General features: G+C 35.5%; 1 protein-coding gene across 2 annotated transcripts in view; it reads left to right on the forward strand.

Annotated features, from left to right (window-relative positions):
- ADK (adenosine kinase) overlaps positions 1-16377 on the forward strand; it is a 544106-nt gene extending 527729 nt beyond the window's left edge. For both annotated transcript variants that reach the window (XM_012105377.3, XM_004021485.5), the window contains exon 11: positions 15570-16377. In XM_012105377.3, coding sequence (XP_011960767.1) covers positions 15570-15694 — 125 coding nt within the window. In that variant the 3' untranslated portion in view covers positions 15695-16377. The remainder of the gene's footprint in view (positions 1-15569) is intronic.
- The last annotated feature ends 310 nt before the right edge of the window (positions 16378-16687 follow it).

Consider the following 16687-nt stretch of genomic DNA (forward strand, 5'->3'; position numbering starts at 1 on the left):
GTGAAAAAGCAAAAAAAAAAAAAAGATTGAACTTTGCTATTATGTGTGTGGATGCTCAGTTGCTGAGTTGTATACTACTCTTTGCAACCCCAGGGACTGTAGCCCTCCAGGCTCCTCTGTCCATGGGAATATCCAGGCAAGAATACTGGAGTGGGTTGCCATTTCTCCTCCAGGGGATCTTCCTGCCCAGCCCAGGGGCTGAACCCTCCGTCTCTTACATCTCCTGCATTGGCAGGCAGGTTCTTTACCTCTAGTGCCAGAATATGAAAACTGATTCTCAGGATCATAATCCTGAACATCAGTTCCTGATGTTAATAGGGAGTAGCATACAAGTCAGAGGCTCCCAGGAAGATATCACAGAATGTACTGAAGTTACCCAGTAGATATCTAAATCCGATTTGCTAAAATGCCTAGTGGAATGTCCAGTGCATCTAGTAACAGTGCCTTTGTCGTGTCCTACCTAGGACCTTTACTGCTGTTTCTTACTGAAAGTGTTGTGAAATGTAGCTTCTCCACAGGAGTAGCAATGAGACTCCGATGAACATACATATATGCCTGGGGCATAACCCTTGTTTCATTTTCTACACAGTTACCTAAGCTTTAAGCCACAGAATTGTTCTTAACTTTTTAACTTGCATCAGCACTCACATCAAATCACTGTTTATTCTCCTTCCTACCCTTATTATCTGTCACATTAGACCTGTGGTTCTCAAACTTGAGCGTGCATCAGAATTCAGAATCACCTGGAAGACTTGTTAAAAGATAAGTTGCTGGGTCTTGTCCTCAGAGTTTCTGATTTGATAACATCGGGGATGGGGGTTAAGTCACACTAAAGCTGCTGGTACAGGAACCGCACTTAGAGAAACACTCCCAGAATATTGAAGTAGATGCCTATGTGATCTCTTGCCAGCGCTCTCTTTCCTAGTGAATTCATGTTACACACTTCTGCCAGGATTATTTTTAAAGTATTTATATGGCTTTCCTAAAAACTCTAAAATCCTCAAGGATTAACACTGTTTTATCCATCTTTGAATCCTTTGATGTCTAGCACCTTACCTAGTAATGACAGGTATTCAGTAGCTGTTGGTTGAATTAATCAAAATACTTTGATTTGATAGCATTCTAGGTTTTTATTTTCATTTGCTTCTTATACAAGTTTGTATAAGTATATGAGTGTTAGCATGATAGTGGCATGAGTCTAATAAATTGAGGATTCAGATTAGTCAGTGTTTTAATTTATAGCTTATTCTCTCTCTTAGAGCATGCACAGGTAATAAAAATAAAAGTACAGCCTTTAAGTTGACTGTCTCATTTGCTGTGTGGCAGCATATATCTGATAACCATTGGTTTAGAAGGTATAGCAGACCAGTCTAAGAGAGCACATAAAATCATCACTGAAGTGTAGATACCTAAGAAAGATGGAAAATAACCAAATATTGAAAATCAAATTGACCTAGAAATGACAGCAAAATTTTTACAAAGAAAATGACAGGGAGAATATAGAATTCAGCACTCTTAGTTGCTGTAAAATATTATATCAGGTTTGCTTTAATTACACGGTAATGCCTCTGAGAACAAAGGTAATTACATGATAACTTATGTTACTATTCCCATATTATCTCTTAATAACTATGTGATTAACTCATCACTACTATACAGTGTATAGTTCAATATTACTCATGTTTAAAGAACATTGATAACTTAAATGGATGAGTTGGGGTGGGATGAGGGATGAAGATAGTAGAGAAAGCATAGTATTATAAATATCTAGAATGCAAATGATTCATTAGATCATTGACCTACTCCTCAAGGATCTGAACCAAAGCTGTGGAGAATACCATCAGTGTCTAAAGTAAATCATGTGGCTTCGAAGACAACATATGTAAAATATAGTAAGTTTACTGTGAGCAATGAAATAGATAAGTGAGCATAGGACAAAAGGCATATACTTTCATGTTTTGAGAGGTTTTTAGTTGTAAGTAAGTATTAAGATTTATTTTTTAATGAAAAAAGACATTCTTTTACACATATCATTAAGCCAGCATCTTGAGTTTGTATGTGCAGACTATGTAGTTAGGATGTATAGCACCAGAAACTCTTCATTCATTCACCGCTGATAGGAATGCAAAATGGTACAGCCACTTTGGAAAACGGTCTGACAGTTTCTTAAAAAATACACTTACTGTAAGATCTAGCAATTGTGATCCTTGGTTGCCCAAATGAATGGAAAACTTATACCTACTTATACCTTCATCCCTGCACACAAATGTTTATAACACTTTATTCATAATTGACAAAACTTATAAACAGCCAAGATGTCCTTCAATAGATGACTGGATAAATAAACTGTAGTATATCCATTCCGTGGAATATTATTCAGTCATAAAAAGAAACAAGCTATCAAGCCATGAAAAGGACACAAAAGAAACTCAGACATACCACGCTAAATGAAAGCCAATTTGAAAGGGCTACAAATTGTATGAATCCTTTACTGAAGGGACAAGACTATGAAGAGAGTAAAGATATCAGTGATTGTCGAGGGGTGAGGGGGGAGTGAGAGGTATGAATAGATAGTACAGGGGTTTTTTGAGCAGTGAAACTATTCTATGTAGTATTGTAATGGTATGTAACAAATCAGACATTTTCTTTTTATATGTCTTTGAATCCTATAAAATGAACAACATAAAGTGAACCCTAATATAAACCGTGGACTTCAGTGAGTCATTATCAGCTCATTAATTGTTAACAGTTAATGATACGGGAAATAAGGGATGTAGCAATGAGAGGGTATATAGGAACCCTGTGCTTTCTGTTTAGTTTTTCTGTAAACCTAAAACTGCTCCCAAAAATAGTCTATGAATTTAAAAGACAAAAAAGGCCAAAATGGAAAAACATTTCTTCCACCCACCTCATTTTACTAGTATCTTCAGTTTGGGCGTGTGCCTTAAGTTTCCCAGCTTCATCAGTTGCAGTGTTCTAAGATTCTAAGGCCAGTGTCCTATGGCCAGTGATCTCACCGTTTTTACTAAAAAAGCTTATTCTATTGATACCACATAATGACCACTCTATTCAAGTACAGTGAACCTTTCTGCTTAATTCTGGCAGGAATTCTCCCAGAATCCCTGCTAAGGAAGCATTGGTCCCTGAATTTCCATTTCAAAAGATGCAGACTGATGTATTTGGCATATGCCATCTACAAATGAAGTCTTCATGTGGGGAAGAAATACTGTACTAAGGTTGCCTCAAAAACTCTCTAAGGTGCCTCCTCTAACATTGCCTGTGTTTCCCTAAACCTGAGAATATAGAAGGTAGTGAAGATCTTTAGTTCTTGAGAAATCTTTCTGAGAATAAGGACCAATTTCATTGTACTTAACATTCATACTGATTTACTTTACAGAAAGCTGTTCCCCAACTGGCTATAATTATTAATAAATTCTAAAAGCATGAATGGAAAACTATCAGAATAAAACATCACTTAACTGAAATTCTTGAATGAGTTGTTCGTAAACATTTTCTGAATAATTAAATGTCCCATGTTATCCTTTAAAATGTTTATTGATTTTTTTCTGATTATAAAAGTAATATTATTTACTATAGAATATTTAGGAAATAAAAGGAAACAGGAAGTAAAAACCATCTCCAAAATCTGGAAATGATCATAATTCTTCAGACATAGAAGAATTTTGCTTTTTTACTGTTTTGAATAAACATGTTTCTAAAATACATTGCAAAGATCTGACCAAAGAGTAAAAATGGAGGGAAACACATGTAGGAATTTAATAAAATCAGAATGAGTACAGATGTACTCTACTGTCTTTGCAACTCTTATGTAAATCTAAAATTATTTCAAAATAAAATGTTTTAAAATGTTTGGAACAAGATGGATTACTTAAGATACGATGGTGGAACAAAAACGTAACTCTGGGAAAAATGAAAGTTGATTACTACCAATCATGACACTCAATTTCTAGATGGAGTAAATAATTAAATGACCATAAGTGAACTAAAAAAAATATAAGCTGATATTTATCTGAATTCATGGTATGGAAGACCTGTCTCAACTCAAATTTAGTGGAAAAAACTATTAAAAGATAAATATATCGATGTGGCAATCTAAGGCGAGTGACAAAATAACAGGAAGTACTCTCAACATAAATAGGAGACAAACTGGAAGAATATCTTTTAGAAATCAATTATAGACGAGAAATCCTCTAGTAGGAGAACAGGTAAAAGCTGTCATCAGACAGCTCATAAAAAGAAGCAATACAAATGGCCAGTAGACATATGAGCTAAAAAATTTTTCAACCTCCCTAATAAACAAATTTAAGTTAAAACAAAATTCTGCCTTTCACTTTTTAAGTTATCAAACAGATTTTTTTATAGCAAGAATGCTATTGGGTATATATGTTAATAACATCATTTTGAAAAGGAGTTTGGCAATATGAATAAAAAGCCTTAAAATTAATTACCTCTGGGGCTCCCCTGGTGGTCCATTGACTAAGACTCCGAGCTCCCAATGCAGAGGGCCTGGGTTCTATCCCTGAGCAAGGAACTGGATCCCACATATACCAAGATCTGGTGCATCTCAATAAATAAAAAAATTAATTAAAAAATTAATTACCCTTCAAGAAATATATCCCAAGAAAATTAAATTTTTTAATTGTGCACAATAAGTGTTATTAAAATGTTATAAAGATACTCACTATAGTGTTATTTATAGTAGTAAAAAAAGTTAGAAATACACTTAAATATCCAGTAATAGGATTAAGTAAATTATACTGCATCTACATTTAAAATGCATGGTCTCTAAGAATATTTAAAGATATAGGAAAATGTTTCTAATAAAGTTTTTATTACAGAAATAATACCTGTAAGCAGTAGAAAATACAACAGCACAAAAAGGAAATATAGAAGTACTATATTTATATGTAATGAAAGGTAAGCATGGCTTGCACCCCAGTCCTCTAATTCCCCTCTGTGAGGTAGCTTTGGTTGCTGGCATCTGTTGAATCCACCCATAAATATTCTGTGTTTGTACAAGTTTGTATATGTATATATATCCTAGTTTTCATCAAATGAGAGTATACTGGGCTTACTTGAGTTTACATTTACTTTTATCTTGGAAATTGTCTCATAGCAGCTTAATGAAGATCTAACTCATTTTAGTTAACTGCTTTCTGTAATTCCTTTGCATGGATTTAGCTGGTCACCTTTTTGAATTGTTGGATTTTTTTTTTTTTAACATAAACCATGTAGCCATATGTGATGATAATCAGAAAAGCTAACTCATGCTTTTACTGTGAATGTTGAGTGAACAGGAATGGAGTCTACTGGGTTTTTAGTTCCAGCCACCATGAGAAATATTAGTGAAGGAACTGTATATGAAAAAGAAAATACTGACTTATAGATTTCATTCATTTCCTTCTAAAATATTCCTGACTCCTAAGTGTCTTTATTAAGACTTTCATAGTTACTGACAATATTTCTGTTTTCTATGGATGACACTAAGGAAATTCTACATGTTGTATGTTTTCTACAGTAACTACATGGAATGGACAACTTGAGCTAGAAAATCTCATTGCCTTTTGCCCACACTAGCCATCACACCTCTATATGCTTTGAGAAAAAAAAACTTGGTACTCCTTTCAGCACACTTTAAATTATGTGTCAGGTCTAATCTCGGACACTGAATTCATGCTGATTGAATGCTCAAATTGACCACTCTCTTTAATAGCAGTAAAAGAAAAGTCCAAATGAAATTAACCAGAAGATAATAAACCATACTGGTTGTTAATGGACTGAGGTTTATTCTGAGAACTCTGGGTCTGTGATTGCTCCAAGATTCAGAGCCCTAGGAACCAAATTCAGTGTCAGTGAGAAGCCTTCAGGTACACTGTGCCTCAGCAGCCTGAGCATGGACCTAAGGCCCATGACATGACCAGAAGTGGGAGAGGCCCTGGAATAAGCCTGTCCATGAAAGGATCAAAGAGAAGTTAGGAGTCACAGAAAGAAGGCACTCAAGTTAAAAGGTACAACCACTGCCTCAGCATGTTCTTGATTCGGAAACCTGTACTGCTGTTTCTCGTTCACCAGTGTATGCCTCCTGTTCCTGTTCTCATGGCTGTCTTGAAAGGCATATACACAGAGCCTTACTATCCATTTTTAACATGATATACTGACAAGGACCATAAGCTAATGGCCTCCCCACAAAGAGCTTCTAAAGTACTTTTTCATATTGAACACCCATTCCAAGTCAGTTATTTAAAATTTTACTTCTTACTTCTTCTTTGGCCCAGAGTCTTTACTGAAAGAGTACAAAATTCTTTTTTAATTTATCTGCAAGCCATATTTATCTGCTATAGTGTCTTCTAGCCACAGTATTTGTAATTCATCACATTCAGTGAATGAAATATGAATAAGCACTTTGTTTACTTGCTGGCACAGTATTTGTATATACTAACAGCATATTGTATTTTTCCTACCTAAAAATACTTTATTGAAATAGTATCCTAAAAATACAGAGAACTTTAAAAAATTGGGGTGGGAGAGCCAAAAATTCTACAGAAAAATAAGCAAAAGATCAGAAAAAACAATTCACAGAAAGAGATTAGTTTTTTAAACATAGAACAAGGTCTTCAATCTCACCCATAGTAAGAGAGATGCAAATTAAATTCACATTGAGATATGTTTCTAACCCATCAGATTGGCAAAAAATCAAAAGCTTGACAGTGTACTCTGTTATTGAGATTGTGGGGAAATGCTCATTAAACATTACCAGTGGAAATGCAAAAGGTTTAACCCCAAGAGAGTAGAATTTGGCAGTATCTAACAAAACTACTTACGTATTTATCCTTCAACCCCCAAAATGCCACTTCTAGAAATTTACCCGAAAGATACACACACACACCCAACAGCATAAAACACACATGCAAAATGTTATTCGTTACAGAATTATTTGTAATTTCAAAGCATTAAAAACTGGTGAACATTCATACATAGAAGATGGAGTGAATGAACTATGGTGTATCCATACAATAAGCTGCTATGCAGCTGTAAAAAAGAATGGGGAAAATCTCTTATGTATTAGTATGCAGTGATGCCAAGAGATATTTTAAGTGGAAAAAAAAAGCAAAGTGCAAAAGGGCATATATTCTATGCCACTCCTTTTGTATAAAAAAAGAGGAAATAAGAAAATGCACAGATATCTGCTTACTTTTACAAAAATAAACACAGGAGTTTAGTTCAGTTGCTCATTCATGTCCAAATGTTTGCAACCCCATGGATTGCAGCACGACGGGCCTCGCTGTCCATCACCAACTCCTGGAGTTTACTCAAACTCATCTCCATTGAGTTGGTGATGCCATCCAACCATCTCATCCTCTGTCGTCCCCTTCTCCTCCCGCCTTCAATCTTTCCCAGCATCAGGGTCTTTTCAAAGGAGTCAGTTGATTGCATCAGGTGGCCAAAGTATGGAAGTTTCAGCTTCAGCAGCAGTCCTTCCAGTGAATACTCAGGATTGATTTCCTTTAGCATGGACTGGTTAGATCTCCTTGCTGTCCAAGGGACTTAAGAGTCTTCTCCAACACCACAGTTCAAAAGCATCAATTCTTTGAGACTCAGCTTTCTTTATAGTCCGGCTCTCGCATTCATACATTACTATTGGAAAGACCATAGCTTTGACTAGATGGACCTTTGTCGGCAAAGTAATGTCTCTGCTTTTTAACATGCTGTATAGGTTGGTCATAACTTTTCTTCCAAAAAGTAAGCATCTTTTAATTTCATGGCTGCAGTCACTCTGCAGTGATTTTGGAGCCCCTCAAAAAAAACTCTGTCACTGTTTCCATTGTTTTCCCATCTATTTGCCATGAAGTGATGGGACTGGATGCCATGATCTTAGTTTTCTGAATGTTGAGTTTTAAGCCAACTTTTCCACTCTCCTCTTTCACTTTCATCAAGAGGCTCTTTAGTTCCTCTTCACTTTCTGCCATAAGGGTGGTGTCATCTGCATATCTGAGGTTATTGATATTTCTCCTGGCAATCTTGATTCCAGCTTGTGCTTCATCCAGTCCAGCGTTTCTCATGAAGACAAACCAAAAAACAGTGAAATTGGGTACCTCCAATGGGGAGAGCATAGGGTAAAAGAAAGTGACACTTCTCTGAGCATACCTTTTTTAGAATTTTTAATATTCTACATATTTTTTAAAAAGTATTAAGTTAATAAGGATGAAAGTGAGGGATGAAAATTGAAATCGTGACCCCCAACATTTTTTTCGGTCTTAAGTAAGTGAACCATTCTGAGAGAGTCAATTCCTAGGCAGGCTGATAAGAAGTTTGGGGGTCCCCAGGGAGAGAGGGGTCTGGAATTCTCAAGGAGGAGGAAAGGACAAACTTTTTTTCCCTCTACATTCCTTAGGATTATATAACAATAATGTATCCTGCTTAAGGACAGTTTCTGGAAAAAACCTTCTGGCTAATCCTGTTATCTTAAAATGTAAATTATGGGAGTGGATCTAGTAAGGTCTTTACAACCGCCAGACATTCTTTTGATTCACTGTAATAGCTAATTAAAAGTATATAACTCCATTCCTAACACTAGTGAGGGGGTACTCTTTCTTCCCCCTTCTGATGTCTATGTCAGAAGCTTTCTCTGTCTCTTTTATACTTTCATAAAACTTTATTACACAAAAGCTCTGAGCGATCAAGCCTCATCTCTGGGCCCGGATTGAATTCTTCTCTGGAGGCCAAGAGTCCTGGGGTCTTTCGTGGTTCAGCAACAGCTTGTCAGTTCTGAAGTGGAGTAAAAAGGAGAACCAATCTAAAGAGCATACTGAACACAGTATTTGAGCACATTGGAGAACAGCAAACCGATTCTAAGCTGTTTTTAATAGTTTTGGGGTTTTGTAAAATTAGTAGTGAAGCAATTTTGAAGCTGTTTTGGAGATAGTATAAAACTGAGCCAATAAATATTTTGATATTGTTGAAAGCTAGGGTTTTCACTATGGAAAAAAGTACAGAATCATAATAATGGACTGGAGAAAGGTAAGAAAGAGCGCTATAAGGATGGATTGGAACTGGAAGCATTGGTGTCAATTCAATTTCTAAAATAGGTTTGTGTATACATGTATATACATACATACACATTTATGTGTGTATGTATGTGTATCTGTATCTGTACATGTGTATAAGTACATACTTCCTAGCTCCATTTGCTATCAGGGTCTAGAAGCAAAGAATGCACCTACCTCCCACACTGTGGTCTCTAACACCATTTTACCCTAATAGGAAATAGGTATCCTTGGAAAAATGGCAGGTTCTAAGGCTGAGATAGGGTGAGTTTAAGATGAGCCAATAATATAATTCCAAAAAGTAAGGAAGTACTCAAAGATAGTATGAGGGGCATATCCAAGGACACCTGAGCCAGCTTTAAGGTGCTCCCACTGGTAAAAACTGGGACATTTTGAGCACCATATAGAGCTGTATTGAATTATAAACCATTGATTAAAAAATAAAAGTCTGTGCCTCCTTATTGATACATAAATAGATGAAAAATAGTAAATGAGATAAGAGATAAGCTCTTACATATAGAATGTTGAAAGCTGACTGGTAAATGTGAAGGGAGTGCTGGAGTTAGAAAATCATCATGGTTTAAGTTGCTTCAGTTAGGAATTACAAGTGAATACTAAATTTGGGAGAAGGGATTGGGATTCTTTATAGGGAGCAGAATATTTGCATGGTATTAAAGTGTCTACCAGCAGACTCCTTGTTAGATACAAGGGAAAATATAACTATACAGTGGAGAAGTAGGACAACATCTTGATCAGGTGATCAAAATTATCACCAGTGAACAGCAGCCAGACATAATGTGTTCCTAAATGTGATACCCTTGAGAAGGACACAACATAATTTTTCTAGTATTCTGGCCAGGAATGCATAATCTGAATTTAATCATGAAGAAATATCAGACAAACCAAAATGAGCATCATTCTATTAAATACGGAGTAGGGGAAGACTGTATTCTTCTAAAATGTCCTTTTCACAAAAGTCGAAGGAAATGTTCAAGATAAAGGAAACTAAAAATATGACAAATCCTAGACTAAATTCTATCCTAGATGGAAGAAAAATGCTATGAAGGATATTAATGGGTCATTGACAAAACTGGAATATGAACAGTCAATTAGATAACACTGTTCTAACAGTACTACTGAAGTCGATGACTATGGTTATCCATGAGACTAGCCTTATTCTCAGGAAAGATGCATAGATAGATTTAAAAGTAAAGGGCATGACAAATGCCACTTCTTCTCAATTAGTTCAGTGGAGAAAATTGTGTTTTATACAATTTTATACAAGAGCAGATGGGCCCAAAAGGAGCAAAATGTTGACAATAAGTACATCCAGGTAAAGGATATATGGATACTATTTGCATTGTTAGCAAGTTTTCTTTCTTTTTTTGGCAAGTTTTCTGAATTTGAAATTATTTCCAAATGTGGTTTTTAAAAAATACATTTTAGGCCAGCTAATAATAAAAATCTAAACTTAAAAATTTGTACTGAAAAACATTATGCTAAGTGAAGTAAAGCAGACACAAAAGGCCAGGGGTGGGAGAGAATGGAGAGTTTAATAAATATAGTTTCTGTTGGAGTAATGAAAATATTCTGAAAATTGATAGAGGTGATGGTTACACTACATTGCAAATAGACTTAATGGCTTGAATTGTACACTTTAAAATGGGTGAAATGGTAGCTTTGAGGTTATGTATATTTTATGCAATAAAAAAGGTATCTTGGGGATGTTTAATTCTTATTATGAAAGAATTTCCTATGATTCTTTAAATATAAGCTCCTTTATTTTTTTAAACTATTTTGTACAACTTGTGAAGACTCATATCAGCTACTTTATGAAGGTTCAACTTATAACTGATTATATAACATCTGTAGTTCATCTCAGTTAGAATTTAAAAATAGATTGTTAAAGAACTGATATTCACTCAGGGCAAAGGTCTAAGCTTTTTTTCTCCATGCAGGTTTTCCACTTGTCAAAGCAAATGTCTCTTCAGGGGACTTCACTTCAATCATCAACTAGCTCTTCTATTATAAAGAGGATGCTGGTACTTATGCTTCTCAAAAATATTTCATAAACATAAGCTTTCTTTTTCTCAGAAAGAACATACCAGGAGGAATGAGGAAAACAGATGTTCCTTATAAGTCTTCTAATAGACGTGTTTCCATTGTAAGCCGATCTGACTGAATTTGGCATCTGCTCCATTCACTGTGTGGGCTGAACAGTTTAGTCTCACAGTTTGGCTGAAAGTTAATATTGACCTTTGACTGTTACCTGAAAACTCAATGATAAAATACTCTTACTAAACCTCTTGAGAGAGTGATTTCACATTCTAAGCAAATGTCTTCAAAATACATCACTCCATTAACCAAATTAATTATTCTTTGGTTGGGCGTACTTATTTATTTTATTGGATACGGCATTCCCCAAATCTGACAAGGGAGAAGCCTGTGTGGTCAGAATGGTAGAAGAGAAAGAACATAAATCTCTTATAATGCTCTCTACAGGTCACTATACCACAGCTTTTAAATTAACCTTAACCCCCCAGCTGCCCAGGGCCTGTGAGGCCTAAAAGTCTGGCTACAGAACAGTTTCTCATTATCATCTGTTCTTCTGCGTATTTGAGTACTGCTATAGCATCTCCGGTTTTCCTTAGAGGGGAAGTAGCCCCAGGTTTTTCTGTTCTTGACTATCTTATTTGTAACTACAACAGTTTTTTATGTAGTTTTATTACAGTATAATTGACATACAATAAACTGCACATGTTTAAAGTGTACAGTTTTACAAATGTTGACTTATGTATACACCCATGGACCATCACTATGGACACATTTACTGCGTCCGTACTATTTGGATTATTTCCAATTTGGCGCTATGCCAAATAAAGCTGGTCTGAACATTCATATACAAACCATGGTTAAATACCTAGAAATAGAAAGACTGAGTCTTTTGATAAGTGTTTGTTTAACTTTTAAGACACTGATAACTGTTTTTCAAAAAGAGTCTTATAGTCTCATAATCAGTATTTGGGGCTTTCCGGTGTCTCTGAGGTAAAGAATTCGCCTGCCAATGCAGGAGATGCAGGAAACTCAGGTTCGATCCCTGGGTTGGGAAGATCCCCTGGAGGAGGAAATGGCTACCCACTCCAGTATTCTTGCCTGGAGAATCCCATGGACAGAGGAGCTTGGCAGGCTGCAGTCCATGGGGTCGCAAAGAGTTGGACACAACTGAACGATTGAACACACACACAGGCAATCAGTATTTGAGAGTTTCAGTTAATCTGTACTCTTGCCAACACTTGTCTCGTCAGTTGTCTTTCATTTTAGCCTTTCTAGTGGATGGGCAGTGGTATTTCATGGTGGCTTTAATTAGCATTTTTCTAACAGATAATAATGTTGAACGTCTTTTCCTGTGCTTATCTGACATGTTTATCTTCTTCACTAAAGTATTTGTGTAAAAGTACTTAATTTAGCAAAGTCAAAATTATTTTTTCTTTCATAAAAGTTTACACTTTTTATGTCCTAAGATCTTTGGCAAGTTCAAAATCACAAAGATTTTCTCATAGGTTTTCTTCTCAGTTTTATAGTTTTAGCTCTTGCATTTAGACCTGTGATCCATTTCAAGTTAATTTTGTGGTTGGTGTGAAGAAGGGTAGAAGTGTATGTGTTTTTTTATGTTTTCACATATGGCCCATCCAGCTCTTCTAAGAACATTTGTTTAAAAAGAAGTCTATTATAATAACATGGAAAAAAAGAAAGATTATCCTTTCTCCATTGAATTGCTTAATACCTGTATAAAAATCAGTTGGCCACATAGAAGTAAGTTTATTTCTGGATTGTCTGTTCAGTTTCACTGATTTATTTGTCCATCTTAATACCTGTACCACAGTGTCTAAATTATTTTAGTTCTATAATAAATTTTTAAATCAAGTACTCTTGTTTTCAGAGTTCTGTTTTGATTAGTCTAAATTCTTTGCATTTCCACATAAATTTTAGAATCAGCTTGTCAGTTTCTGTTAGAAAAGCTTGCTGGAATTTTGGTTGATATTACATTGAATCAGTAGAGCTGATAACAATATTGAGTCTTCTGTTCTCTGAATAGTGTATAGCTCTTCATCTTACTTAGCTTGTTTTTATCTCTCAGCATTGGTTTTTGTTTGTTTGGGGTTGTTTTCTCAGCTTTTTTTTTTTTTTTTTGTCATTTTCAGTGTTGAGGTCTTACACAGCTTTTGTCAGATTTAGGTATTTCACATGTTTGGTAGTATGGTGAAGAGTATTTTTAATATCAATTTCTAACTGTTCATTGCTGGCATATACAATTGCTATATATACACACATTACTAGTATAAAAATTCAATTGATTTGTGTATAGGAATCTTATATCTTGCAGCTTCACTAAACTAACTTAGTAGTTCAAGTTAACTTTTTTCTAGATGCCATAGGAATTTTTATATAGACCAGGATTTCTCAGTTTGAGTATTATTGACATCATAGGATATTTAGCAGCATCCCTGGGCTCTACCCTCTAGTTGCCATTAGCACCCTCTGGCATGAGTATGACATTGCCACATGTTCTCCAGGAGGCAGAATTACCACTGTTGAGAACCATAGATATAGGTGGTCATGCCATCTGCAAATGAAGACAGTTCTACTTCATTTTCAATTTTGATGCCTTTTCTTTCTTCTGTTTGCCTTAATGCACCGGCTAGAGTCTACAGTACAATGTTTAAGAACAAACATTCTTTCCTTGTTCTTAATTTTAAGGGGAATAACACTTCATCGTCCTCCATTAAGAATGATATTAACTGCAAGGTTTTCATAGAAGTTCCCTTCTGTTACTAGTTTGTTGAAAGTTTTTTTTAGAAATCCATCTTGGGTTTCATCAAATGATTTTTCAGTATCTATGAAGATGACCATATGATTTTCCTGGTTAATATGGTAGATTACATTGATTGATTTTTGAAAGTTAAACCAACCTTGCATTTCTAGGATAAATGCTACCTTATCATGAATTATTATCTTTTAAAATATACTATTGGATTGGATTTGCTAAAATATTTGCATCTTTTCTGATTATACTGTCAGAGTAAAACTGGCCTCAAAGAGTGAGTCAGAAAATATCCTTTTTAGTTTTCTAGAGTTTGTATATCTTCCCTGGTAGCTCAGACAGTAAATTGTCTGCCTACAATGCCTACCATGTGGGAGACCTGGGTTCAGTCCCTAGGTCGGGAAGATCTCCTGGAAAAGGAAATGGCAACCCACTCCAGTATTCTTGCCTGGAAAATCCCACAGATGGTGGAACCTGGTAGGCTACAGTCCATGGGGTCGCAAAGAGTCGGGCACGACTGAGCGATAACATTGACATTATTTTTCTTCTTTAAATGTTTGGTAGAATTCAGCAGTGACACCATCTGAACTGGAATTTTCTTTGTGGGAAGCTTTTTAATTTTAAAATCAAATGTTTCATAAACTCAAGGCTATTCAGGTTATCTATTTCTTCCTGAGTGAGCTTTGATAGATTGTGTATCTCCAGAAGTTTGTCTTACTTGTCAGATCTGAACACCTTATAGTTCTGTAACACTTTGTTGGCATTAAGTTGTTATCCTTTTAGTGTGTATAGATGCTCTAGTGATATGATGTCTCTTCTTATCAGTAGTGACCATTTATGTCTCTCCTCTTTTTTTTTTCGTTCTCAGTCTGTATAAATGTTTATCGTACTATGATTCCTACTTCCATCTTCTCAACTTGGTAACTGTCAGGCTCTGCCAAGGTTTTCCTTCCGTGAATCGTGGCCTGGTAGTTTTCCTCATTTGTTTCCCTTCTTTCATGTATCTTTTGTGACTGATGTATAATATTTGAGAAACTTTGTTTCATATACTTTGTTTTTTATTTTAAAGTTGTTTCTGAAGAAAGGGTAAATCTGATTGTTTTATTTCGTCTTGATCGGGAGCAAAAGGCCTCAGCATTGTTATCTAATCACATTTATTTTAATGTCAAACTGTTCCATGGTGCTTGACTCTAGATATTATTTCCCTGATACTTCTGGGAGTGAAAAAGGTATATAAAAGGTCCTTCATAACTTTTCAACTATCAGATTTGTTCTTGGAGAGATATCCAGATGATAGAGTTTTTCCCAAATAACAATTCTCTAACAGCAATACAGAAGGAATTTAGAGAGATAGGCAGAGGTATAGCTCCTAATTACTCAGCTGTAAAGACCAAAGACAATACTATTTGGCCAGTAATTCTTTCTTACAACCTTTTACTCTCAAAGTTAAAGGAAAGCATGATCGTTTATGCCTAGAAAGACTAGACTGACTTGATGATGAGTTGTTAAGTCCCAATTTGAGCTCTTTAAAAGAATTATTAGGGAAGAACCCTCTAACCCTGGAGGTTTGACACTTCACTGTCAAGACTAAAGGTACGTAGACCATATTTTATTCTGGCCCATCTGACATTTCTGATGCCATTACACAATACTCAGGTTTCTCCCTTCTGTCTGTGCTCCAGGTTTTCTGTCTCAGCTGGTCTCTGACAAGCCCCTAACCGAGTGCATCCGTGCTGGCCACTATGCTGCAAGCGTCATCATTAGGAGGACTGGCTGCACCTTTCCTGAGAAGCCTGACTTCCACTGATGGAAAAAGCATGAAGCTGCATCCCAGGAGTACAGACACTGCCCAGATTGTTTCCTGAGAATTCCCATATTAATCAAGAAGAAAACTGAATGCCACCTTTCCTACTATAATAATGTTGATTCTTAATTTAGGGGGTACAGTAATGCACAATAGAATCTTTATTCTCTCAACAACCTAAAGTAGGAGGTTTATTTCCGTAGTTTGATAGTGCCAGGCAAATGTCAATTAAACAGGGATATAGTATTTCAATTGAAATTTTTGTTTCATTTTCCATTACACTGTAAATTCATGTGTACTAAGCAAAGTGATCATTTTTTTACATTTCTGCTTTGAATGCAGATGCAATTTAATATAATAGATTTTTTTAAAGGAATTAAAGATAATACATAAATCTTTAGCTTTTATACAAGTATATTTAATTCAGAAGTGTGTTTATACACATATACACACACGTGTTCATATATGTACCACATATATACATGACAAGTGGTTAAATAAGGTACAGAAATATTTATCTTTCCAAGTTATGCCAAGTAATTTCATCAGTGTGTACTCAAACATGTAATAAATTTTGGATAATTAATTTGCCAAATTATAAGCTATATTATAATATTCAAGTCATAATCTTATATTTACTTATGGTACTCTGTATTTGATACAAATAAAAACTTGTCATAAAGGGCCTTTTTTCTGTCTTTGTCCTGTACTCAGCAAACTAAGGTAGAAAGATAACTGTCTAATCCTGGGTCCTGAAATATCTGATCTGTTTATGGAGATAGAAAAAACAACATAACACATCAAAAAATAACTTAGTATTGGAGATCAGTAAGCCACTGTTTTCAGGAAGACAGAACGGTGTGATATAACTTCTGGGGAATGCCCTGGCAGGCCAGTGGTAAGGACTTCATATTTCTGCCCCAGGAGGCACAGGTTCAGTCCCTGGTCAGGGAATGAAGATCCTACATGCTGTGTAGCACAACCCCCACCCCAAAA

This window comes from Ovis aries, chromosome 25, assembly GCF_016772045.2.
Source record: "Ovis aries strain OAR_USU_Benz2616 breed Rambouillet chromosome 25, ARS-UI_Ramb_v3.0, whole genome shotgun sequence".
NCBI classification, from domain to species: Eukaryota; Metazoa; Chordata; class Mammalia; order Artiodactyla; family Bovidae; genus Ovis; species Ovis aries.